The 27500-nt window shown below is 34.5% G+C and overlaps 3 protein-coding genes across 5 annotated transcripts in view; 1 reads left to right on the top strand and 2 right to left on the bottom strand.

The window, feature by feature from the left end:
• LOC130814800 (mitochondrial-processing peptidase subunit alpha-like) overlaps positions 1-9188 on the bottom strand; it is a 10372-nt gene extending 1184 nt beyond the window's left edge. For both annotated transcript variants that reach the window (XR_009042490.1, XM_057681011.1), the window contains exons 1-11: positions 8936-9188; positions 7502-7744; positions 7092-7388; positions 6840-7010; positions 6552-6719; positions 6389-6469; positions 5588-5654; positions 5339-5436; positions 2100-2172; positions 1924-1994; positions 1797-1846 (exon numbers count right to left, since the gene is read on the bottom strand). Coding sequence is in view for 1 of the 2 variants with exons in the window: in XM_057681011.1 (XP_057536994.1) it covers positions 1797-1846; positions 1924-1994; positions 2100-2172; positions 5339-5436; positions 5588-5654; positions 6389-6469; positions 6552-6719; positions 6840-7010; positions 7092-7388; positions 7502-7744; positions 8936-8977 (1361 nt within the window). In the remaining variant the exon portion in view is untranslated. The remainder of the gene's footprint in view (positions 1-1796; positions 1847-1923; positions 1995-2099; positions 2173-5338; positions 5437-5587; positions 5655-6388; positions 6470-6551; positions 6720-6839; positions 7011-7091; positions 7389-7501; positions 7745-8935) is intronic.
• The window catches only part of LOC130814806 (oxysterol-binding protein-related protein 4B-like), a 988965-nt gene that overhangs the window by 371439 nt on the left and 590026 nt on the right, over positions 1-27500 (bottom strand). The gene's annotated exons all lie outside the window — the stretch shown is intronic.
• Positions 17630-23887, top strand: LOC130815652 (uncharacterized). Its single transcript, XM_057682142.1, has 3 exons — positions 17630-17750; positions 23475-23660; positions 23712-23887. Exons 1-3 carry the CDS (start codon positions 17630-17632, stop codon positions 23885-23887), a joined length of 483 nt encoding a protein of 160 aa, XP_057538125.1.

Consider the following 27500-nt stretch of genomic DNA (forward strand, 5'->3'; position numbering starts at 1 on the left):
TGTTCCCAATCTGTCGAATCGGATATCAATGTGGAAGGTAATTAGTATAGGGGGAGCTTATGTTCCCAATCAGTGGAATCGGATATCAATGGGGAAGGTATTTAGTACAAGGAGCTCTCTTGATCTTGCTTTTGGGGAGGGCACTACAATCGTCCATAATGCTATCCATGAACGGAATAGTACAACTAGCATGAATGGTGACAAGCATATGCACCCATGCACAACAGTTATGTAACTTGAACCCCAAAGACACAACATATGCAACACAAAATTTTCGCTACCTACCAATCTATGATAAAGAAATATCCCCTTTATCCATTATCAAGTCCTAGGCAGATCACCCACCCCAAAACCAAGACAAAATAATTGTTCTTATCACCTTTGAGCTAGGTATTCAGGACAGATATGATTTGAGGAGAAAATAGAAAGAGGATGAAAGGCGAGGAAGTGTAATATCATCAAAGTCTAAACAGTAATACACCAAAAAAATGGTTGCAGTCCAGTCGTAATTGTCAATGTCATGAAAGGATTATACAGGAGTAAAACCGGCACTTCACCGCCCTGGCATTTGATGAATAAGAAAGTTATTTATTCAATCACTGCAAATAAAGAGTTTAGAATTTAATTTCAGTTCATACATACTTTTTATCCACCCAAATTTGTAATATGTAACAAAGCAGAAGTAAAAAACATATGCAGTGACTAAAATATGAATGCCCATTCTTGATGACGCGGAGCTAAAGATTTATGGTTCTTTAGAATCTGATCGATATAATACGCTTTGCAATTTGCTTTGATACATGAGAATCTGACGAAAACTGATATTGTTCTCTCTTAATCTCCAAACAGGAATTATTTTCTGCACACTTAATCACACACTGACAACAAATGCAAGAAAAACTAGCCAAGCTGCATATAGACAGGACCATGCATCAACACAGAGAAAAAAGAGAAGGCCGTAGGGCATAAATGCTTCTAAACTTGCAAAGAAAATTATGATTGTAATTTAAACAGAAGTATTTTGAAAACCCATTCTCTCTCTGGATAATAAATAAATAAATAAACGTTAGCAGCTGACAAATACTCTTAACACTAGAACAGCCCAAAACTAAGCAACAACACTGCAAGTTATGTTCACAGTGGTTATAGAAAGCCAATGCACTAATATATCAATATTTTATAGATTACCAAAATAAAGTAACAGCGTATTGGTGCAAAACATTTTAGTTAAATAGACAAATAATTTGCCAGCCATACCTTTGCTTAGACCAGTCAAATTTGGAACAAATTGGCCCAAACCCAATCGAAAATTAGCCGAAAATTTCGACCCATGACCCGACCTGGACATATAGGAAAAAGCAAAGTAAAGCTTGATCGAAACCCAAACCTAATGTCATGACCCGTGTTCTACTTCACGTCATCATTTTGTTTGAGACCCAATCCATTTTTAGCCAATATTTTTTTGTTTGAGTCAACATTTCTTATTGTAACCCCTAAAATTTGTATATTGGTCTTTTACACAAAAATTATTAAAAAAATTATATATTAGTACATTCCGTCGAAAAATTTATGATGAGAAAAAATTTAAAACTCCTCAACCCAAACCCACACCCCAACCCAAACTAACCTGACCCAATTAAAATGCCTAAAAAATTTGTGAACAGTACTTGCCAGCCAATTAAGAAAAGCATTGCAAACATTGTAGTTAAAGTAGAAAATAAAACCATTAGGCATGTTTATATGAAAAAACAAGATCAACAAATAAATTTAGAAGGGAAGGGAAGTTACAAAATTACCTCTCTCCATACGTCAAAATCTGTCTGCCAATGTCTTCAGACGCAACCATCTGTAAAAAAAACAAAACCAATGAGAGAACAAAAAAGCATTTTAAAAAAAAGACAAACTAAAAGAAACTTAATATACTCGAGATTCCAAATTCATTAGGATAGCCGACTTTGTTGCCGCTTTAGCACGATCCAGCTGCACCTGTGTAACTGTATAAAAGGGTAAAAGACATTGAGATGTATTCAGTTAGCCATTTCTCAACCTACAAATTATTTGAAATCAACAAAACCATCCCAAACAAATTATGGTACAACCTTTTCCAGGTGTTGCAACTGCAATGAGTTCTCGAGCAGCAATCTCAATTGCCTTTGATACTAAGTGAGAGCCCTAAACATAACAAATATCTTAACATAAACACCATGAAGTGTAAGAAAGTATTTAAAAAAATAACATAATATTACACCTAAGGCTCTTGTATGTTTTATTCAAATGATAATCACCACAGTAAACAGAAATTCTCACAACTCAGGAATTTTGTGGCATTCATCTTCTAAATACAAGTATTGCTGCATAATATACACATGGAAGCACAATCTTATAAAAAGCATTTATAATGCATTCAATACAATTTTCAGCAAGTTCCGCATTAGTCAAAAGATGGTCTACAACCACCTATAAGTACTTGGCTTCACTACTTAATTTTGCAGAAGTGTCCATTTCTCACCAAACAAATGTACGTGGGAAATCAGCACAGCAAAGAGTATAAATTATTTGGTCCTATCTAATACTAGGCCTAGCAAAAGTAGAGTCAATTGGTTTATCTAAACCCGACCAAAAATCAGCAGGTTTGGGTTTAGATTTTTGATCCACATAGATAAATGGGTCAACACCAATGACTTGTTTATTTAAAAGGCTCGGTAAGAACAAAAATTTAAACCTGCAAAAATAATAAAATAAAAACTAGATAGCTCATTTAACTAAATGAGTCAATTTCATAACAGGTACAACTGTATAACCTAATTTGCTTCAATTGCTTTTATGCTTAAGCGTTAAAATATGGTGTCAACAACATTTAGTTTTCCAATTTTGATTTGTTTGTTCGGTTTACAAATATTTTCTTAGTCTAATCAAAATTCCTAGCTTATACTTAAATTATAAACATTTCCTAAGTTTGAATTCAGATTTGCTAAGTGAGAATTTTACTTTGTAACTAAGTTTATACTCTAAATTATATTCTCTCGGTCCCTTGAGTTCAACACATTTTTCACTTTTGTCCATCCCTTTAATTTTGAATTGTTATTAATTTCGACATCATCTAACATTCTTTCTATAATCTCATCGACAAACTCATTATCTCTTTTATTCTCATCTAATATTCCTTTTGACCGACTTGTTTTTTTGTCTTATCTCAAACTGCAAGTTAAAAACAAATACATTCAATGTGTCTCAACTGCAAGTTAAAAACAAATACATTCAATGTGTCAATGTCAAGGAACAGAGTGAGTAATTTGCTAAGTTTGTCAACTAAATAATCATCATTGGATCTGGTTGAACAAAAGCAAACACGCCAAATGACCTGTTTAGGAGTCTTCATTTGTCTAAAAAATCGAGTATATTGGGTAAAATCAAGAGGATCTCATCTGTTCATGGTGCAAAAATATGAATCCGATCAAGGTTGCGGTATTGGACGCAAATCGAATTTCTTGACCAATGTGGATGATTTTGCGTTGATGCGACCTATATTTCTATCACGCTAAACTCAAAAACCTTTATAATACAGTCGTGATACGGTGATGTATTCTTGTTTTTGCACTATGCATCCAGTACGTTGCAACACACCATGTTTTTCAACCGTCATAACGCAAAAAAATTGATTTTTGTTAACGGTCACAAAACAGATTTTGCGGTCAATAGGGATGATTTGTAGTCTTACCATCTTAGTGCAAATTTCAATCACTAGTAAAAGCTTACGATATGAGGGCGATACGATTATGTTGCCTTCTTTTTGCAATATGCAACCCATTTAATGAAACAGGTCATATTCAAGTCAAGGGGTCACTCACTCATTTATATATGACACAAATACAAAACCCACCTCCTATCTAATACTAATCTACAACTAAGAAAACGATTCTAATAATCATCTGTATATATTCTCCTCCACTCCTTTTTATCTACTGTCATATGCTTTTATAAGGCTTAATTAGTCACACCATTCTCCATTTCTTTATTCATGTCATTATCAACTTCCCTTTTCCTTTTCTATACTTCTCAAAGTTTAAACTATTACTTTACTAAAACATTTTTCGATCTTCTTTTCACATGATCAAATCAACGTAAACAGTAAACTATTTTTACTTAATAATCTTTAATATTTGCAAGTCTAAGACCTTTTTTATCTCCATCTCAAATTTTCTTTTGGGGCATATTCGCTAATCTATCATAACATATGCATCTTATCCTTAGTTGTAAAAAGAATAAGCACAACGAGATTCAAGGAGTTGCGTCTTGCCCAGTGAGCCTCATAAATGCTTTTAGGAAATTTTGGGAATAAAACGCAACCAAAAAGACAATGTAGTTTTTTCAAATTCTCTCAAATATTTTAATCAAGCACATGAGCCTCACCAAGAATGTCTTTTTCCTGGCCTACACGCTCTTCTAAAAACTAAGATCTCGACTTCCCCATCTTCCTGCAATAATATCTTCTGAAAGCCTAACATTTTAACTCATACATAGTATCGTTTTAACAATCCACAAGAAATTTCCAATAAACCATAATCGCACACCTTATTCACAATATATTCCGATCTAAGCTCTCCATTTAAGCGACTAGCACTGAATCTTATGCTCAACATTTTGACCAAAATCACTAGATCCGAAAATTAGAGACTAAACATATGTTGAAAGATTGTCCAAGAAAATAAATGTGAAGTAGACAAAATCCTTAAATTTGAAGCATAAGGCCAAAAAAACAGAAAACAGGCCAAAGATTAGCATTTAATTGCCATTGAGGTGCTTATCAGCAAATGACAAGCAAGGGCAGTGAGGAAAAGTATATGATATAAGTCTACTCACAACTTAAACAGTATTAAAGTTGGACAGTATTTGTAGCAAGAAAGAAATGTATTTGTAGCTAGAAAGGAATGATTGCTTGGGCATAAATTCCCATGAGCAAACATAAAGAACTTAAGGAAATAGAAAATACATATCACCTTCCATATTGACAATATCCCTATGTCTCTAAAAGAAGGATTGCAAATAACAGTAACAGGGAATGAAATATTTAAAGATATACGTAATGGTCCAACTAATCTATACGAAGCAAACATCCGCAATGATCAATGAAAACCATTATACGTTAGGCATCCCCAATAAAACATAAGTACATACCATAATGTTATTCCAAGCCGATAAGTCCAAATACATGATGACCAGACTGTATACAGTCCAAGATCTCATAAATGAAAATGTGGAATGTGAATAGTGGATTTAATCTAAAAAAACAATGAAGAAACAAAATAGTTAAGCCAATCAAAGTCAAACATTTTCTTACAGTGGTCCCTTGAATTCCAAAGATTCCAGAGTTATTGTAGATAGTGCTGAAGGCAGAGAATGATTGAATTTGTGGATACTCATTTAAGACATTTAAGTCTGGTAAGTCAACGAAAACAAAGGAAAGAAGTCAATATCATCGCAATGGACAAGTACCAAATCCAACTATTTTTCTTAACAGAGGAAATGGCCTACAAAGACGGGATAAGTAAAATTAAACACAAGTATACAACAAGCTCGCACTACTCACATAATCGTGAATACATCCCCTTTCCGGGTCCACCAGCCGAAAAGGATCCACCACCTCCCATAAGCATCTGCAGATAAACATATTAATACTTCATTTAGTTCTCCCAATAAGAAGATGTAGAAATCTATTGGATGGATATGTGACACATTTTATTCAAGTTTTTTAATGAAAGAAAACAAGACGCAATAGACCATTATAATATGTAACTAAATACGATACAACTTAAGTGAAGAGAACAAAAAAAGTATATATGTATACATACACACACATGTGCACGCACATATACACGAAAAAAATGGAATTCCCTGGTAACAATCAAATGAGATGATAGAAATCTCGCATTAACAAAAAGAGATCTAAACTTTAGCAAGAGTGCAGGAGTTTATATCAAGGAAAAGAAGGGATTTAGATAAAGTGATGAAAAAAGAAAAAACGGAAAACTACTAGTTAAAAATCAAAATGATAAACACATGGCATCATATGTATCTTCACATCACACGTTTGTTATTCAATTTAAATATTCAACTGACGTAATTTATGAATAATTTTCACGCTATTCTTTTCTTTTTTTCCTTCCTTTGCTATTATTATATAGAGAATTAACTAATCTTATAAAGGACAATTACATACACAAACCAATTTGCTGATTCACAACCTACATCAACTTGGATCGTGTCCATTCCAAGATCCAAGTCAACCATTAAAGTTCAAAGATTGGCAGTCCCTTTTGTCATCCAGGATACAAGTGCTCTAGAACCTAACAGCATATCAGAATACAAAAAACTCCGCCTATCAATATACCTGAAGAACAGTCACAATCATTGCATCCTTGTCTTTTTTCCAGCCTCCAGGAAGTTCGAAACCAAGTGCAAAGTGTGTTACCTGACAAAGTATGTATGTGGAGAGTTTGACAACTATTGGAGTATCAAAATGTAAAGTTCAAGAAGAAGATGGAGCTACAAACCCCTGATCCTGCTTGGCAACGATAATCTCCTCCGATATAAATTGATTTGGGCTCTTCCGGACCAGGTACACGAGGCAAGTCTGACAGAAGAGGCTCTGCAACTGATAATAGATCTTCATGCTCAACTCCATAAGCAGCAAGCACCATACGAGGAGCAGTATAATTCTCCTAAAGTAATCAAAGAGTGTCCTTGATCAAGATTCAGGAGAGTTTAGAACATCACAGATACAAGGTAAAATTCACATGACCAATTCAGATTAAAGTATACAACAAAATTAGTATACTTACGGCAACAAATTGTTCTAAAACAGAACTGTCCAATCTGAACATAACTGATTCTTGGGCCATTAGTGGATTTGCAAGGGCACCTGAATAACCAACTGAATGCATCGCCTCCACAAGTAATGCTTGAGGATTGTTGGACGCAGCTTCACTGACCTCAATCTTCATCTTCTGAAGCTGCGGGAGTCCAGTACCAAATCAAGGTGAATGTTTTAAAAGAAAAATATGTACACTCAAGCCCTGAGATCAAGAAGTTACCGTCTCATTAACCTCCCAATCCAAAAATGCAGGGTTCTTCACACAATCTACAAGAAGTTCAACCATTTCAGGGACATAATTCTTCAAAGCATCAAAAGTGTAACCCATCTGCTCCCGAGAAGCTGACGCAGTCACATTGCCTCCAATGGACTCTACTTCACGCACAATGCGGAGGTGGCTACGGTTTGTGGTGGTTTTAAATGCCATGCGCTCTAAGAGGTGTGTTGCACCACTTGAGAAGGGTGTCTCATAAATTGATCCAGAGTCGATATATAGACCAATGCAGGCTGCAGGGTTCTGCATTAATCTCAAAAAGAATTTTTATAACTTTCACAACTTAAACTTAAATCAAACGCTTAACCGAACATATAAATAAATGGAAAATTCTTTATAAAAAAATTCATACTTACAGGTGATGCTTCAGAGGCAATTTTGACTCCATTAGAAAGAGTAGTTAGCTTGGTTTTTGCGGGTTCGACAAAATCAGGCAACGGTGGGGGCACTGTTACTCCCTCAAGTGGGAAATCAAGCGGCGGAAGACTACTAGACTTTCCACCTAAAATCCAGCTCAACAACCCCCCCGAAGAGTTTATTTTAGCAGCTACAGCACTTGAACTGGAAAATCTTGCAAGATACCTGCTACCTTCACGAGCCTACACCAATAAATGACATCAGACAATCAGAACAGTCTATTATTACCAGCCAACTATATTTGTCACAACTAGACATGAATGCAAGGTGTTTCTCCTTATATCCAACATCTAAAGATCCAAACCACATCAGACACAATCAAGAAAATTCAGCATATTCATTTATGTAGCAGCATAACCTAAAAAGTTTCAAAATTCATTACTAAACATAAATAAGTCTGCACATTCCCAGCAAAATTATAGCATTATCAAGACATAAAGGAAGACCATAACAGAACCCAAAATCCAAAGACAAAACAAAATAACGATGAAAGTCCACCAAAAAAACTTAAAAACTCTACATAGAAACAAATATGGCTTTGTAAATTAATATCAAGCAAGATAAACATCAAACTACTCCAGTCAAGATGCTAATCGTCGTAGCGTTTCAACTAATACTATGTTTCCACAGGAGGAAACGGAGTGAATGGAGGGGGCGAGATTGCATTTCCCTAATATGAATACCAACAAGGGAAGGGGGAAATGATGGAAAAGAAATTAACAGAAGAACTCTCACAGTTTAAACAAAACATATCATTCCAATGGCAAAGATTTGGAAGCAAAACACACCAATCACTCCTCCCTTCCCTTCTCTTCTTTCCGAAAATATTATCCAAACTTGGTGTAATTTTACACATTTCAATTGAACATTCTATTACAAGCTGGAAAAAAACCTAGCGTTTTATTATGCAGATATAAACCAGGACGAATCATATGACGAACAAAATATCATTACGGAGTACCACGACGAATTCTATGACGAAGAAAATATTGTCGCTCACACAGACATACATCTCAACGAATTCTATGGAGAACAATGAGTTTTGCAGCATATCTTCGGTGTAATTGAAACTATTCCCCCACTAAACAACAAAACATTTTATCGCAAACAAATTCAATTTACATCAAAAATCAAAAAAATAGAAAATCAGGCATCACACCTGAACCAATTATGATACAAACGAAAAGAAAAGGTGTCATATCAAGAAATGAACTTTGAACAGATCTACTACATAAATCAATATACTTTCAGATTAACTGCATCCTGATTTCTAGCATCTGCTTGTAGAAAAAATATAATTCCATAAAATGACTGAAACAATAAGTCGAAATTAGGGCTTCCATGGAAGGTGAAAAAAAGGGAAAAAGAAAAACCTTGTTAATGGCGTGAAGACGAGAAGATGCAGCTCTGTACATGATAATTTGATTTGATTAAATTTTATTGCAGAAAATGTCGAGCTCAAATTTTGGTTGATTTCGATCGGATGAATTGAATTTTCTCTCAGCTCTCTTTGGTCAGTGTTTCGTGGGAGAGTTTGAGAATACCGTTGGGTCAAAGGAGGCAGGGCAACTTCGTCGTTCCAGGCGATGAGAGAAAAAAATGGAGGCGTTTTATGATTGGGCCGACGTTAATAGAGTATTAGGGCCTATTATTTGAAATTAATAAAATTAATTATAAAAAAAGCACAAAATAATAGTTGGATGAACTTATTTTCAAATGTAAATGCCTAATTCCTAAACCTAAGGGTATGGGGCTATTTGCACTTACTAACTGCGAACAAGTGGTTTGATTCAAAAAAAATATAAAGAAGTTGTTAGCACTTACTAACTGCAAATAGGTTGTTGACTTTTTTGACCAAATCACCTATTCGTAGTTAGTAAGTGTGAACAACTATCTTCCTAAATACAGAAGCTTCTTTCTTCTTTCCCCATTTCAGAACGGCTATCTCATTTATTAAAATTAAAAACCCTAAGCCAAGTCGACATTCCCTATTTCAAAAACCATTCTTAGACTACCTTCAATCCATCAATTTTTACATTTTTCTTCCAATTTAGCACTTTAAATTTAGTCTCGGATACTCTAGCTAACACAAATGTAAACTTTTATGCAATTTTTTGAGTTTTTATATCGTTTTTTAGAGATTTAATGAACTTTGTTTCTTTACTCAAATGTAGGTCACTAGTTCTAAAAACTCCTCTAAATCATCCACAACTGATCAAGGTAATGTTTAATTGTTTTAAAAGCTTTATTTTGGTATTTTTGAAGTATTGTTGTTGATAAGCATATTGAATTAGTTGAATTTTATATACATTATATATTATTTGAAATTTTGATGTTGTTATTTATTAATTGATTTAGTTACATTATATGTTAGAAATATTATTTATTATTATTTTATCACTATAAATGACTTTATTACTTTATATGTTAAAAGGCTTATAATCAAATAAAGATAATCTACTTGTAATGGCATGAAGTTGATGATGATGTTGATTTTGTTTGTATTCATGTAGAAATGACATCATTTCGTGTGATTATAGTATGTTTTTGGGATGGTTCCATTTGAGAAAGTAGTGGCAATATTCATTATGTTGGGGGTAGACGTAGGTTGTTTGCATGCAACTCGAACATGAATTTGAATGAGTTTAAATGTTTTATATATTCTAAGATTAGATTGGACTCCACTAGAAGTACCGTTAATATAAGTTTTAAATATGACAGAGTGGACAATTGCTAGCCTTTTCGGTTGAGGATGATGAGGCTATAGATGCTATGTGGGTGCATTCAAAGTCAACCCAAATTCCCTCTTTGGAGCTATATGTAGAAGATGTACCCTTAGGGAATGTAGTTGCTTCTAATCCTACTCTCACGCCTATGCCTATATCAACTCAAGAAACTGAAAATCCTTTTGTTCCTTCCCCATCTTGTACTCCTTTTCAACTCCCTCCGAATCAAGATCCAATTGATTCAATGGTTAAATTAGGAGAAAGTAATGAGATGGGACCATCGGATGATGGTAATGAGAGCAATGAGCTTGTTGATGATCCTTCTAAGGATCATGTGGATGTGGATGAGGATGCCCTAGCAAACGACATGATCTTAGGCAACATTCATACAATCATTGCTCCTACACCTTATGCCCTATGTCCACCTCTAGATGAGTACGAGGAGGACAACTCTTGGAGGACATAGGCTTGTGATACCACTTACACTGAAGAAGGGGAGTTGGAGAAGGGTATGATATTTGATAGTAAGGAAGCGTTGTTGGAAGCTATTAGAGTGTATCATATTCGTAGAAATGTGGAGTATAGAACGGAAACTTCAAACAAAACCGTCCTTACTTTGAATTGTAAGCGGAGGTGTTTGTGGAGACTTAGGGTTAGGCTTGATTCATATTCATCTTCATGGCGTATTGTTACATACAATGGTAAGTATGGGTCTTGTATTTTGGGTAGTGACACTGTCTCGGCTGGACACTTTCATTTAACATCTTCTGTTATTAACAATGTGATTAGAAACTGTGTTGCCAAAGACCCATCAATTAAGGTATCTGTCGTTCAGCAGATGGTTGAAGATCGTTTTGGCATAGATGTGAATTATAAGCGAGCATGGTGTGCTAAGCAACAAGTCATGTTTTCCATATATGAAACTTGGGAAGATTCTTACCCCCTCCTTCCACGCTTTTAAAAGCTTTGCAACATTCTAACCCGGGCCTAGTAGTTGAGTGGTTTTTTAGGGAAAACAATGATACGGGTTTGCGACCTAATATTAGAACCTTCCAACATGTCTTTTGGTCTTTCAAACCTTACATTGAGGGCTTCAATCATTGTAAACCCTCTTATCGCCATCGACGACACACACTTATATGGTAAGTATCGCCATACCTTATTGAATGTCATTGCCCAAGATGGTGATAAGGGAATCTTTCCACTAGCATTTACTTTGGTAGAGAAGGAATGTATATGTGCATGGTCGTGGTTCATGGCTTATATTCATGATCATGTCACACAGAGGATGGGTTTACGAGTTATTTCTAATAGACACGGGGGTATTTTAGCAACCATGAAAGAGCCGGATTGGCAACCACCTTATGCCCATCATAGGTTATGCTTACGACATTTGCTTAGCAACTTTAACCGTGCTATTGGTAATGTTCAACTAAAAAAGTTGTTTAGTAGAACTGCTAAGCAAAGATAACAAGCTAAGTTAATGAATGGCTTGAAGGCAATTAGGACTACAAACCAAGAAGCATTTTTCTGGATTGATGAAGTAGGTGACATGTCTAAGTAGTCGTTGTGTCATGATGGAGGTCATAGGTATGGCGTTACTAACACAAACTTAGTTGAGGTTTTCAACTTTGTGATGAAGGGTGTACATCTCTTGCCTTTGACTACATCTGTTGAATTCACCTTCTATCGAGTGAATGTTATTTTGTTAAAAGACGTGAATGTGCTAGTGTATGGTTATTTGGAGGACATATGTACACATCCCATGCCACTAATATTATCAATAGAAACACCGAGAAAGCGAACTTTCATAAGATTGTTGCATTTGACTATAGAAGAGGTGTTTTCCAAGTTGAGATTGGGCGGGGAAATAGAGGATCGTTCAAGGGTGGTAAGATTCAAACTGTGGACTTGAATCAAAGGAAGTGCACATGTAACAAACTGGAGATATACCACCTACCTTGTTCATTTCGACTTGTTGTTTGCATCAAACGACACCTTTTATATGAGCGGTTTGTAGATTCTTGCTACACCTCTCAGAGTTATGCAAGTACATACAAACCTTGCTTCATGCCAATGATCAATAAGAGGTCATGGCCTCAATACACTGGCTTTGAACTTAGACATGATCCTGATCAAATTCGTGGAAAGGGGAGGCCTAAATCTAAGGGGATTGCAAATGAAATGGATGAAGGAAGAAAGATACACAATAGTTATTGTCGTTGTGAGAGTGAAGGTCACAACACTAGAACATGTACATCCAGGTAATTTACTTCATATATTATAGTAGTATAATACTATATAACATATAGATACAACTATAAAATATACTATTTAATTTATAACACAAATTCATGAAACATAATTACATAATAATAATATGGGATATTATCAATGGTACCCCTGTACTATAACAAAATAACAATGGTACCCCAGTGTATTTCAATGGTACCCCCCCAAGTATATGCTAATTACAACCGTGACACTATTAATGATTTTTCCGTTAAATGTCCGTTAAATTTTGAATTTAATCTAACCATGGTTAGTTTCTTCTTCTTCCCTTTTCCCTTTCCTCTTCCTGCTCTCCTTCCATGGCTGCTTCATCTCACGATGTAACCGAAGATCTTGTGAGCAGAAATCGACTTGATGATGGCTTATTTAGATTTTAAATTGTGTTAGGAACTTGTATAATATACACTCTTGTGTAATGGCTTTGGATTTTTCTAATTTGAAGAAATTCTTCTATCAAGTTTGACTAATTTTATTACCTTTTGTTATTGTTTAATTTTGAAGAATCGTGATGCATTTCGTTTGTCAGGTTTGAAGAATTTGTTCTTCAATTTATTTGGGTTTTTTTAATTTGAAGAATTTCTTGTTCAATTTATTTTGGTGTAATCAAGTGGTTTTTGTTGGTATTGTACGTCTTGTAGCTCTGTTTTTCCAGTGGAACTGGTATGGAAGCATAGAAAAGTGGCACTCTAAGAAGAAATAGTAAGTCATGGTGGCTTGGTTTAGTCAGTTCTACTTCTATACGATTATTTAGCCACCATTTCGTGAAATGCTATTGAATCCAATCGCTTGCAAGAAATTATTATTTGAAGCCAACATTTTATTTTCTATTTTATCTAGATTTTTATACTTGTCCAAAACGATGAATGAATCGGGATAGTATGTCTCTACCGTCCTTTTCGAATTGTTCAGTTGGTCCATATTCCAATGTGGCGATTTGATTACCGTAACCGCATGTTGATTTTAATTCTGTATTCTGATCCAACGCATTCATGATTTAGGAACATGAAGCAGCCATGGAAGGAGAGTAGGAAGAGGAAAGGGAAAAGGGAAGAAGAAGAAACTAACCATGGTTAGGTTAAATTCAAAATTTAACGGACATTTAACGGAAAAATCATTAATAGTGTCACGGTTGTAATTAGCATATACTTGGGGGGTACCATTGAAATACACTGGGGTACCATTATTATTTTGCTATAGTACAGGTGTACCATTGATAATATCCCTAATAATATTAACTAAAATCACTGTAAACACAGTAGTACAAGAGATGGATCTAGCAGCTCCAGGACCCCAAGACCCTAGTGTCTTGACTATGCAGGTGGAGCACAAGAGCACTCCTCGCTAGGATACCCAGGTTAGCATATTGTCTTGTATCATTTGCATTTTAATAATGATAACATAGCAATAACATTAGGTGTCCGATACAGACACATTAGGCACCAGGCATCCAGACTCTGTTCCATGGGTAATGATCGACGAGAGGATCATCCCGCACCTTGAGCGCACGAGGTTATATGACTTTCACCTCATTGCGTACGGTAGAGTTGACAGTGCAATTATCACAACGTTGGTAGAGAGATGGCGTTAGGAGCACATACCTTTCATCTTCCTCTCGGTGAGGTTGTTATCAAATTTCTTGATGTAGCCTTACTAACAAGACTTCCCATCGAGGGATGTGCCATGTCTACCGCTGGACGCCATTTATCAAGCTGGCGTGACATGGTTCACCGCACCTTGGGAGAACGCCCTCCAGCAAATGTCATTAAGGGGAACGATTTGCGATGTACATGGTTAGTACAGACCTTCTCATAGCTCCCTGAAGGTGCCGAACGCGCAAACACACGGGGACTGGTTTAGAATTCTACCGGGAGCAGTTAGACCTGCTGCGACCCAACCAGGTAAAGATTTCACTATTCATTAACATTACTACAATTTAAATAATACATTATTCACATCTTAATAACATATATTATAGTTTTTATGGGATCTCTACCCTGCCGAAGCCTACGCAATTGTGCCCGAGCACTTGGGAATTTGGTCAGGTGCGTGGAGGGCTACTGTGCCACTCATGTGCTTCGACATTGTTGAAGTACATCTACTATGCCAATATGGGTTGGTACAGGGCATTCCACCACCTTGCGACATTGAACCCGAGTTACACGCTATTTCACGCAAGACTCAGGGTACGAAGAATTGGACGGAGATAAACGGGCGCCACATCGCTCGTTAGGATCAGAGGCTAGAGCTGCTAGCCTAAGGTGCGTCAATCGATGTTGTTGGAGCACCAACTACACTTGACTACATGTCGTGGTTCCTCTCCATCACTCGCCGATGGATGACACCACGTGGAATTATTGCAGCGGCATAGTATGCTCCTGCTGCGTCTACGATGACTCAATTTGTAAGTCTGCATTTGCATTAAATGATTAAGTTGCAAATTACATAATATAATATTACATTAACTAACTATTAATTGCAGGCACAATGTGTGGTAGCCGTGATCCGGTCTAGCCAAGAGGATCCGGTACAGGAGATTGCACAGGGCATGCTCCTCGACATGCAGTTCCAACACTTTATACCGGAAGTCGCTGCGGAGGCATCACCGACTAGTCTCATCTCCTCCTCATAACGTTCATTTGGAGGAGATTGACTTGTCATACCCCGGTGACGTTGCGGGGACCTTAAAGGCTGGGCCATCCTAGCCATCAAAGTACCAGTCCCCTCCCCTACCAGAGGGACACACAAACGCGTCTTACTACCGTAGGAGGCATAGGAGACCAACTTAGTTGGATAGGGTAGATAAGGGTGATGAGCGTTAGCGTTAGGTTTTTGTATATTTTGATTGAATATGTATATATATGTTTATTTAGTTGTATATATAAAACATTTGTATATATTTAGTTGTATATATATATGTTTATTTAGTTTATCATAATCTCTAAGCTTTGACTTATGAATGCTCGGACTTTTGGCGATGAATCATCTCGCCTGGAAGATACATTGACTTGTAAAAACTTATGATGATGTCATTGCAAATACATCAAACAAAAATGACTCAATAACTAGGGAAAATGATTCCAAAAATTCAACATAATTTCATTAATAACGATTACAAATACAAATTTTATTCATGACCTACAACCATTACAACCTAGGGTTCCTTCTTAAACTTTTTCAATATCGTCTTGGTTTCTTCACTCCTACGCGCCTTATCAAATGCTTCCCTTCTCAAGTTATGTATCTCATTTCTAAGCTCCTCATTCTCTTTATCGAGCCTAATAATGATGTCTTTTTTGCCATTCAGTGCCCTCCGAATCAACCCACCTAAAGTAGGTGCATCCCAATCCTTCATCTTGGAATAGTGGACAAGCAACATATTGACGCCCAGGATCAAAATCGCTCCAATCACGATCGTATTCGATTTCATGACCACAATGACAATGCTCTTCCATTGAATGAAGCTTTTAGATATATCAATGAAAACGCATAAAGACTTTAATTAGAAGCATTAAGTAAGTTCAATAATAACATTAACAAAATCAACAAAAATTCAATTCAATAATAACAATAAAGAATGAATCTAAATTATAGAAAATTACCTTAACGTGGGATGATAATTTGGGTGAATTATAAATGAATTGAGTTATAAGGTTTTAGAATTTATAGAAGATTGGTTTAATGGCTAGTCTCAATACTACAAATCATCACTTGTGCCACAATAGTAGTCGTAGCACAAGTAAGAATTTCCCATGACTATTTAAGTTAGAGACTACCGTGGTACAAGCGATCGTCGCTAGATTGTTGCCACGAGAAAATTATGGTTGTGGCATAAATTCTTTTTTTTTGCCACGGTAGATCTCGTGGCTAATCTTATTTATTTATACAATTAGACTCGTAAATAGGGAAACTCAACTAGTAGTATGGATTTAATGTTAACAATCAGTAACATTCCTTTCACACAAATGTCTTGGTTAGGATCTAAACCTAGGACCTCCAGGATCGGTATACCAACACTCCAACCACTAGGCCATAAGTTATTTAGTGATAGTCTAAGTAATGTTAGTATACTTATAACATAACACTCCTACCACTTAGTGTATTATTATTATTATTATTATTATTATTATTATTATTATTATTATTATTATTATTATTATTATTATTAACCTATAATATTAAATGTAGTACGTCGTAATTAGTCGTTTTAGTGTAGTATTAGAATGTTAATAGTAATAGTATATCATTAGTATAATATTAGTTGTATTAGTATATAATTAGTCGAAATAATATAGAAATAATATATTACTCGTATTATTGTCTTATTAGTTGCATTAGTATGTTATTACTCGTATTAGTGTATTAATAGCATATTATTAGTTGTATTAGGGTATTATTAGTTGTATTATTTTAATATTAGTATGTAATTAGTCGTATTACTGTATTATAAATTAGTATATTATTAGTCGTATCGTATTGGTGCATTATTAGTATTTATTAGTCATGTAAGTGTAATATTAGTCTTATTAGTTATTATTAATAGTATTAGTATATAATTAGTGGTATTAGTATAGTAACACTTCTAGAAAATTAATTTTATTATTATTATTATTATTATTATTATTATTATTATTATTATTTTGGCAAATAAAATTGTAATACTCACCATAAAAACCAAAACACAAAACCAAACTGAAGCCACACCCAATCTAATTTTGCATCAGTATGGAACCAAAGTCCACCTTTTACGAAAAGTATCATTGGCCCACTCTTCATGTGCACAGAAAAAGGGGCTCATAGTATCAAGGCTCAACAAGTCAAACAACATAAAACTACAAAAGAAAGCTAAAAACATAGCAGCTTTCAAAACTTCATTGTAGCTTGGATACTTAGGGCTTGGCATCTCTGTCTGATATCCTCTTTAATCATAGAAATTACACGTCTAGGGGAGCGCACAAAACCATTCCATACCGCGTCATTTCGGCATTTTCAAATATGATAGATTGTGCAAGCAAAAATCATTGTCATCACTTGTTGTTTTGACTTGGAAAGATGGCGTTTGCTGAAGTCCATTTGAGTGATAGGCTTCAAGGTGATACCTGTCCATGCTTTGATTCCCGCCACACACAAGAGACTAAAAAGGCATTAGAAGAAGAGATGGATGTGAGTCTCAGTTTGTACACCACATAAGGGACACAAATCATCATCCACCACTTCTGAATACTTCATCTATTCCTTGGTTTTTAATCATTGTTTAGTAACTAACCAACAAATCAACCTAGTTTTAGGTATGAAAATCCTATTCTAAACTAGGTATCTCCATTGCACCTTTTGATGAAACTCCAAACTAGCCTCATAAACCTCCTTGATTGATTAATCATCGTCACATATCAAATGTCTTAAGGCTACTGTTACTGCGCAAAGTTTCTTCACAGTCCAGCTAGCTATGATAGGAGCATTGAATATCTCTCATTTTCCTCCTTTAGTGTACACTCCATGAATCCACTTGACCCATACGGACTCCCTCATTTTATTTTATTTTTTTATTATTATTATTATTATTATTATTATTATTATTATTAAGAAAATTTGTCCGGAATAATCCAACCTATTACCCATTTCCTGTGAATAATCCCTAATATTGATTATTTCTAAATAATCAAACCTTTGTCTTTTATTTGCTGACAGCACCCTTTTTCATATTTTAACCGGCTTTTATAGATACCTACCACCATAGAGGAGTAGGGTTAGACCAATGAAGAAGCATAAGGGAGAAAAAGAAGATAGTCTAACGGCTAGTAGGTACCTATAATAGTCAGTTAAAATGTGAAAAGACGTGCTGTCAGCAAATAATATACAAAAATTGAATTATTTTGAAATAATCAATAGTAGGGATTAGGGATGGTCATGGGTCTAGGACTCTGTTGGACCCGCCCCTTTTTTAAGGGTCTGGATCTTATTTTTTTAGACCCATCGGATGTGGGTCGGATTTGGATCCAGAAAATATTTGATGGGTCCGGGTCCCAAGGTGTAGACCCAGACCCGGACCCAGACCCTAGACCCCCCCTAAAACCCGGACTCGGACCCTATACAATTAAATACTTTTTTTTACTTTTTAGTAATTATTTTGTATTTGAATTTCATGGACTCGAACAAGTGTTTGTAATACGATAATAAGGTTCTTACTAAAATACAAAAAGACTCGCAAAAGGTTCAATTTTGACAATCAAAGACACTTTGTTTAAGACCCATTAAGGACCTATCAAGGACCCTAGACTTGTTAGATCCGGAGGGTCTGGGTCTGGGTTTGAAAATTTTTGACCCCTAGGGTTCGAATTCAGGTCTGGATCTATAAAAAATAAAAGAGTCCGGGTCCGGGTCTGGCCAGACCTGCTTCAGACCCGCCCCATGACATCCCTAGTAGGGGTTATTCATAGTAGATAGACAATAGATGAGATTATTCTGGACAATTTTTCCTTATTATTATTATTATTATTATTATTATTATTATTATTATTATTATTATTATTATTATTATTATTAACTAGTCAAACAAAATTATTAAAAGTAAGTTAAACAAAATTATAATTCGTTGAACAAAATTAGTTGTAAAATTACTAAAAATAAATTTGGTCAACTAATATTCCTAAATGCAACAAAATTAGTCGTATATAAAAATAATATTACTCGTATTAATATATATTACTTAGCTAACACTTATTAGTTATTTGTATATTACTATACTATTAGTCATATTAGTATATTATTAGTCGTGTTGGTGAATTATTATTATTAGTCGTATTAGTGTATTATTAGTGTAGTATTACTCGTATTGGTGCATTATTAGTCGTATTAATTAATGCATTATTAGTCGTATTAAACTACTAATGTAGTATTGGTATGTAATAATTAGTTTTATTAGCGTATATTTCTAGTCGTATTAGTTTAGTATTAGTGTATAAGTAGTCGTATTATTATTATTGTTGTTGTCGTTGTGATTATTATTATTATTATTATTATTATTATTATTATTATTCATAAGTGGTTTTTCTCTAGATAATGCTAAAGAGACTCAACTTTTAAAAATAATCCCAAAAAATTACTCCATAATACCCCCAAACTAATATTAGCGAGGCAATGACAAGCCAAGTGTTCCATAATGGCTGTTCATATGGAGTAATCATAGAAATTTTTACCGTCTGAATTTTAGTCGGAAAATGGTAGGAATATTTCCGACTAAAATTCAATTGAAAATTAGTCGAAAATTTTCAATTTAAATATTTTTCTTTTTGTTCCAATTTAAAATTCCTACCAAAAATTAATTTAGTAGCAATTTAGTCGGAAATTCCGACTAATGCTTGTCAGTCGGAAAGTTAGTCGGGAATTTTCGATTGTTTTGAGTTAATCAGAAACTTTTAGATGGAATTGCTCCGTTTTTTGTAATGTAGCACGGTTAGAGAAAGAAAAGAACATTTTTCATGTGTTCTTGAATTGAAGAGGATGATAAGATCTGATTTTCACTAAATTAAAAATTGGAAAAGTCTTGGAATAGGTTAGAAACAACCTTACTCTCCTTTATTGAAAATACTTTAATCTTACCTAAAATCATCGTTTATGGTCTAGTTTGAGTATATTGGTAAGTGAAAAAAGCTTCACAAATTTTTTCCAAATGTTTTTATTTAAAATATATTGAATTGAATCATTGTTTAAAATTTTTTTTCTTATATTAATTAAAAAACAAGGGAAAATAATTACTTATTTTCTAATAAATGTAGAACTTTTTAAGTTGGATGCAGATTTTGAATTTAAATCATTGATAAACTTTTTTTAATTTTTTAATCTTCTCTTAAAATATACTATTTCCATGGCAAGATCAAAACTTGTGATAAATTTCAATTTAGGTGTCATAATTTATAACTGTAACATCCCGATAATTTTTTCGATATTTTTCTAATAATTTACTAGTGATATTATTTTATAAATATCTCTTTTTTTATTTTTGGGCTAAGTCATGCAATTTCAATTATTTTTTTTAAGCCCAAGCTCTTTCCTTAACCCAACTTAGAATTAAGTAAGTCTTTTATTCCAAATTAAAAAAAAAGGGGGAAATTGGAGGGGTGGACGACCCTATTGAAGGACTTAAGGGAGTTTGTAACTCTCTTAGGACAAATGGAAGATCAAAACTTTACCCTCAAATAATTAATCTCCTAGATCATTATCTTACCTCTTCCCTTTTCTTAATCATTCCTAAGTTTTTCAAAAAATCTCTCGTTTTTTTCTTCCTAATATCACACTCCTATCATCAAAATTCTCCATCTTTTGGTGTTCTTCCATTGTTGCAAATACAATTTTAAGTATAATACTTAAATCTATGTTTAATTTTTAAGTTATACTTTAAATTCTATGGTTATTATGCATCCTTAGTTTATAATGACTAAATTTTTATGTATGAATATGTGTTGCATTTTTTTTAATGTAATTTGATGTAGGGAGTTTTATTAGGGTTAGTAGTCATACATATATGTAAATGTAAGATTGTTTTTGTGTGTAGGATGATAGTAAATTCATTAATATATAAATATACATATAAAAATATAATATTTTATATTAGTGGGAAAAGAAAATTTTACATTGGTTAATATGTTAGATTTATAATTTTGCTAGAGAATTTTTAGGAAAAAAAAAAATCAATCAAGTGGTGATGATAAAAATATATATAAAAATTTGATGGGTTTAATTATAAGGATGGTTCATATGATTTAAATGAAATATGTTTATTGAAATTAGTGGAATTTATACTTTTGAAATTTATTTTTTTTGAGTTGAATTTGGTGAATCCCGTAGGTTTAGAAAAATGGCAAAAAATGAGTTTTTAGGACACTTTTTGACTTTAAAATAGGTTAAAAATGCTTAGAGTACATTAAAAATCATGAAAATTGGTACCCAGGGGTTTTGATACCTTCCGAACGCAACGCTGAAGTCAGAATTTCAGTTTGACAGTACTAGCATGCTGTTCTGGACAGATTATTAAATCTGAATTGTATGTGATGTTTGTGATGTTATGAAGTGTATTGGGTGATCATGAATTTGTTGTAGAGTGGCTTGTTGTTAAATGTGTGTGTGTGTGTTTGATTGTGACTTGAAAAAGTGTGAATGTATGCTTATTCCCATACGTACGATTGAATCATGTAGGAAATCGATTCGTGACGGGAAGTTGATAAGTACGTTAAGGATTTGCTTTTGCTTCCTTATGGTATGCACACATAGTAAAACTTTGTACATCGTGGATTGGTTGTTTTAAAGGAATGATGATGATAATAATAATAATAATAATAATAATAATAATAATAATAATAATAATAATAATAATAATAATATATTAAATAAAGTATGAAGATGATGTAATGCTTTCCTAATCAAGAGATGTGATTTCAATAACTTGATGAGTAGAGCTAGTATGACCTCACTAACTTTAAAGTAGACGTAGTATGACGTCGATTGGTGAAAAGATTTTTACTCGCGGTTTGTGGGGGCATTATGAGCCATCGCGGAGGTATGCATACTTAACCATAGGCACTGAAGTAAGGCGTGTTGCCTATGGAAGAGACTTGCTTAGGGGTTAGCTCCCCCTAATGTATTGTCTCACTCTTGAAATTTGGGGTTTGGTCCGGCAGTGTGGCCGAAAAAGTACAGCAGTATGGCTAACTAATTCAATGAATCATTTGAAATTTATTAAAAAGTAAATATTGAATTGTAACCGACGTATGGTAGGTTGTTATTTTGCTTTATGTTATAATGTTAATGTTATAAGAGATGTTTTGCTGACGTGTACCTTTAATCTTAACGATCCTGCGATGATGATGTTTTCCTTTAGGGGTTAATAGCTAGCAGTGAGTTAAGTTGCAGGCTGGGGAGTGAGGCTTACACCGAAGAATAAAACAGATAGAGTACAGAAGGATTATAATTTTGAACTTTAATAGCTTTTTAGGAAAGGATTTGTTTAAGAGGCGACTTCGCTCTCGAGATGTATTCTTTGGACTTTTGATTTCATATCTTTTATCCGCTGCTAAGACTATAACATCACTAAATAATCTATAGTAGCTCTAGTAGAACTCAATCCGTAAGTCTTAATTTTAAAATCTTCGTTTTCTCATGCCTTTATGACATCTTGGTTTAACTCAGATCTCGCTTAGTTTTCTTTTAAAATATAAAATCTCTTTTTTAATGATCCAAGTTTTTTTCCGGGATGTTACAACTGGTATCAGAGCAGGAGTTCTATTCTGGGGTTATACGCATAAATCAATAATCTAACAACGAATAAAAGTATATAAAAAGCTGTGAGAATAATAGGTAGACATTAAGGGGTATTTACGACCTTGTTTAAGTACTTTAAGTTAGGTTCCGGAGACAAGTCTTAATAACTATTGTGTGCTTAGTAGATATTTTGTTTATGATTTACGGTAGTATCTAAGCTAAAAATTTTCTTTTATATATTTTGTTTTACCTTGAAAATTGATTGTTTTTCTTTGTTCTTTCTTTCGATTTCGGTTCAAGGATTACGAATATTTATCTATCATGGACAAGGGAAAAAGACCTTCCGAAGAGGGGAGTAGTACCCTAGAAGAACCGTGGAAAGCCTTAGTAAATGTACCAGTCTGGGCATAAATAGAAGCATTAAAAATTTGGGAAAAGAAGGAAGGGGAGAGTGAGCTAGCCTATAAGAATAGGATAGAGATGATCTATTAGAAGTCTCACCAAGTTTATGAGGGAATTTTAGCTGAGGAAGCTGAGTTGAATGAAGAATTGATCAATTGGACCGGGAGATTGACAGACTAAGCAGGAGGACGGAGGCTGTAGACCTTGAGGGACGTGAGGATGCTGAGGTTATTGGGGTAAGGTCTAGAGGAAGATGCAGAGGGGGATCCCGAGGAGGAGGCTGAGGAGTTCCACGAGGATAACGCTGAGGGGGGGTATAATGCTGATATGGAGGTGGAGGCAGTTGATAGAGAAGATATTATGAGTGAGAGTGATAGTGATAATATGATGTGGGGAGGAGAGCCACCGGAACAAGGAGACATTATGAGTGAAAGCGATAACGAAATTACTATTTGGGAAGAAAGACCACCTTAACCAGAGATAGTGGAGCTTTCAGATTCTGAGGAACAACTTGATATGAGTGACTCCCTATCTGTAAAGGCATCCACTGACTCAGAGAGCACATCCGGTGACGACTTTGGGGATGCTGATTTTGATCCTGATCTTTATGAACAGGACCGAGACCGTATGGATGCGTCACCTTTTACTAAATGATCCTGTTTTTGATTCTACTATTTATACTTATAATCTTATCTGACATTTTTTCACGCTAATAATGATGTATGGATATTTTGCTTGAGAAGTTTCTTTTATATATTTTGATAGTCTGGTTACATAGAACCATAAGTATTTGGGATTTTTGTACCCAAATATTTTGGAATGGAATACTACATTATGACAGAGTATGCTGATTTTGAATTAGAATTTCTTCTTGAATTTCTTTTGAATTATTTATACTCTTTTCTCAGTAACTAGAATTGTGAAATTTAATATATTGTGTTATAGAATTTTTTTTTTTATGAATACTGAGCACTATTATAGTTATTACCTTTTAGAAATTAGTGACAACATAAGAGTTGATCGTCAGACTCAATTATTTAACTCTACCAACTATTAGGACAAACCTCTTTATCTCTAGGAAGTTATATTAGCCTAAGCATTGTTTAACCTTGATGACGGTAGTAAAAATATTTATATATACCTTGTTTATTAAAATGCAGTATACCTTCCATCATGCCTCCATTCTTGAGAAGGAACAGAAATAGAGGTGACTCTGACCGTGTACTTCGAAACTTAGTGAAAGCCCTAGCTGGTGCAAGAAACCCCAGACAGAAATCCCTGGAAGAGAGGGCTTCATCTATTAGTAAGAGAATAGCCCATAGTAAGCCCTCGACTTATAATGGGAAAGGAGAACCCTCTATACTGGAAAACTATCTTCGAGAATTTGACAAACTTTTTAGCATGGTTCGATGTCCCGCGGAATTTATGGTTGACCAGGCTGCATTTTTCCAAGTCGAAGATGCTGACTACTAGTGGACACATAGTAACAGTGGATGAGTACTATCAGAAGTTTATGAAATAACTGAAGTTCTACACTGAGGATGTTCCAACTAAAGCAAAAAAAATTCAACGCTTCGAGCTGGGCTTATCGTGCGAAATCCAAAAGCATATTGAGATCGATAGGTACGATACCTTAGACCTGTTATATAAGAGAGCAGCCCAGATAGGTAATGTTATTAGGAAGGAGCAGGAAAAGTTGGGCCATAGTCGAGACAAGAGAAAGGAACCTATGTTCTAAAATGCGGTGAGTGGGAGTAATCATTCACAAAACCATTTTAAGAAGTACAAAACCTATGGGGGTTATCAAGAAAAAGTACATCAACAAGGACAATAAAGTAAAAGTGGGGGAGGTCAGACGTTTGAGGTCAGGACACAAAAAACACTATATGACCGCAATGGGAAGGAAAGAATTTATAATTGCAGGAGATGTCATAAAAATCTTCCAGGGAGAGACTGTCTGTAACACCCTGAGATTTCCCGACGTCATTAATTAATATTTTAACGACTTTTAGGGTTTTTATAATTATATTAAATCAATTTAGAAGTAGTGTTAATAAATCCCTTTTATATACGAATTTAAATATTAACATATAATTATATTAAAAATACGATTGCGACCTCTAAAATAAAGAGGTTCGAATCAAAATTATTATTTTATTTATATGTTTGAGTACACAAAGCTGAGTCTCTTAGTTGAGCCTCGTGAGAAAATTAATCCAGATTAAATAATAATAATAATAATAATAATAATAATAATAATAATAATAATAATAATAATAATAATAATAATAACAATGATAATAATAATAACCATGATAAAAGGGCATGAAACCCTTGATGCCCCAAAACAAGCCGTCACTCCTTTCTTTTCCCTCTCCTCTTCTCTCAATCCCCTCTCCCTCACGGCTCACAAAACCACCCGCTGCCGCCTCCTCCGTGACCACCAGCACCAGCAGCAGGCCACGTTTCCCTTCCCCTGCAGCAGCCTAACACGACTTCCCTTCTCCCTCACTCCTCACGGTAGCAGCAGCGCCGCTTCCCACCAGCAGCTAGGCTACGTCGTGCAGCCCGTGGTCAGCAGCTAGGCTGCGTTTGGACCCTTCCACCACCACAACCTTCATCCACCTCTTCACCATTTTGTTTTTTTTTTTTACTAGTTTGAACATTGTAAGCCATCTCCTCTTCTCCCATATGATTCTTCTTATTTTCAATTAAAAGTTTTATGAAGTTTAGAGTGTGATGCTGATTATTGTGTTATTTTTCATTGAATGTTTGTGGGTAACAGTATGATTGATGAATGGAACATATTTATGACTTAGGGTTTGAAGTATGATTAGAAATTATGAGTTGTATGTTGGTTGTGTGTTAGTTTCTTTGAATCTTACTATGAGTAATAATTAAAGGTGTTATCTTTGAAATTAGAAATGGTGTGGGCTTTCATGTTACATTTTGGTGGTGTATTAGTTTTATTGATTCTTGTTATGAATAATGGTTAAAAGTGTCATCTTTGAACATGAAAGGACTAGGGTTTGAATTTAGAGATGAAATCACTAGTAATGTGTGTTTATACTGTATTTTGGTGGTGTGATGATTGACTAAATAACCTTAAAAGTTGTTTTAAGACCTAGTCGATTGGTTATTGTTGTGATAATTATTAATGGTGATGATTTCGGTTGACTATGAAAGTGATTTTGATTTATTAAATTGGGAATAATAGTTAGTAATTGTTGTGGTTTGATTGTTGTGAATTACAAATACCCTTATTAGGTTGTTATTGAAGTTATAGATACATGATATTAGTAAGCCAAGAGCATAATGTCAACTTATCGTTGGTGGTTGCTAAAGTAATTTGTCGTGTTGTTTTGACTATATTTCTTAATAGCTTTGGAGAATGTAACAAATGATATCCCGATACGATAACTCTAAGATTTGCCTTATCGTTATATTAATGTTATATTAAAATTGTAAGATTTAGTTGTGACTAGTTATTTTGGGTAACGCGAGCCTATATGCTAAAAATTAGTTAATGTAAAGAAACGATTCACACATACTTCTACTTTAAGTTGATGGAAAGACTTATGTTGCGTTGAGTTGATGATTTTGACTTGTATTGAATGAGTTGTGTGCGTTGAATGGGTGATGGCGGTTACTTGGATATTTAGTTTGGTATGTCAAAGTAGTTAAGGTAACTTATTAGTTCTACTCATCACTTATATACGTGCCCATTTCATAAGAGGAAAGTAGAGCCTTAGTTGGGGTGAATTTGTGACTTTTGATCGTGCAGTGACGCTTACAGGTACGTACACGCAGTAATAACCCTTATATGCAATTTTCTTTAAGACATTAGTGTTATTTTGATAGTATGCATTGTATCGAAACTATGAAGTACTAGTGAGTACACTTTATATAAAGAGCTATCGACTATGAAATCCTTGTGCTTAGAATAGTTTAGAGAATGAGAGTGTTAATAGAAGGCGGGAACCACCCCCTTATTTATTTAAGAATTAGATTATGCCTTAATTGGATTTAGAATGACTCCGTTATAGGTGAATTTCATATCTTATTGAGTGGCTCTGTGGGTTTTAGCGCGCTGCTATCCCAGGGCGCTCATTAATAGTTGAGAGTGGAAGTTATTCCCATCTGATAAGGTACTAGATTATGATTAGCTGGCGTGACTCAACTGGATTATGTCCGGTTGTTTTAATAGTCCCCAAAAGGTGAGGTTTGACGGGACCACTGTAAGGGGGGTATGAGCATGCTTGGGTCA

Source organism: Amaranthus tricolor, chromosome 6 (genome assembly GCF_026212465.1).
Source record: "Amaranthus tricolor cultivar Red isolate AtriRed21 chromosome 6, ASM2621246v1, whole genome shotgun sequence".
Classification (NCBI taxonomy): Eukaryota; Viridiplantae; Streptophyta; class Magnoliopsida; order Caryophyllales; family Amaranthaceae; genus Amaranthus; species Amaranthus tricolor.

Coding starts and splice junctions, on each gene's coding strand:
- LOC130815652 (XM_057682142.1), top strand. CDS start 17,630: ATGGCGTTTGCTGAAGTCCATTTGAGTGATAGGCTTCAAGGTGATACC. Junction 17,751..23,474: donor AGAGATGGATGTGAGTCTCA/GTTTGTACACCA, acceptor TATTGGGGTAAG/GTCTAGAGGAAGATGCAGAG. Junction 23,661..23,711: donor GGAACAAGGAGACATTATGA/GTGAAAGCGATA, acceptor CACCTTAACCAG/AGATAGTGGAGCTTTCAGAT.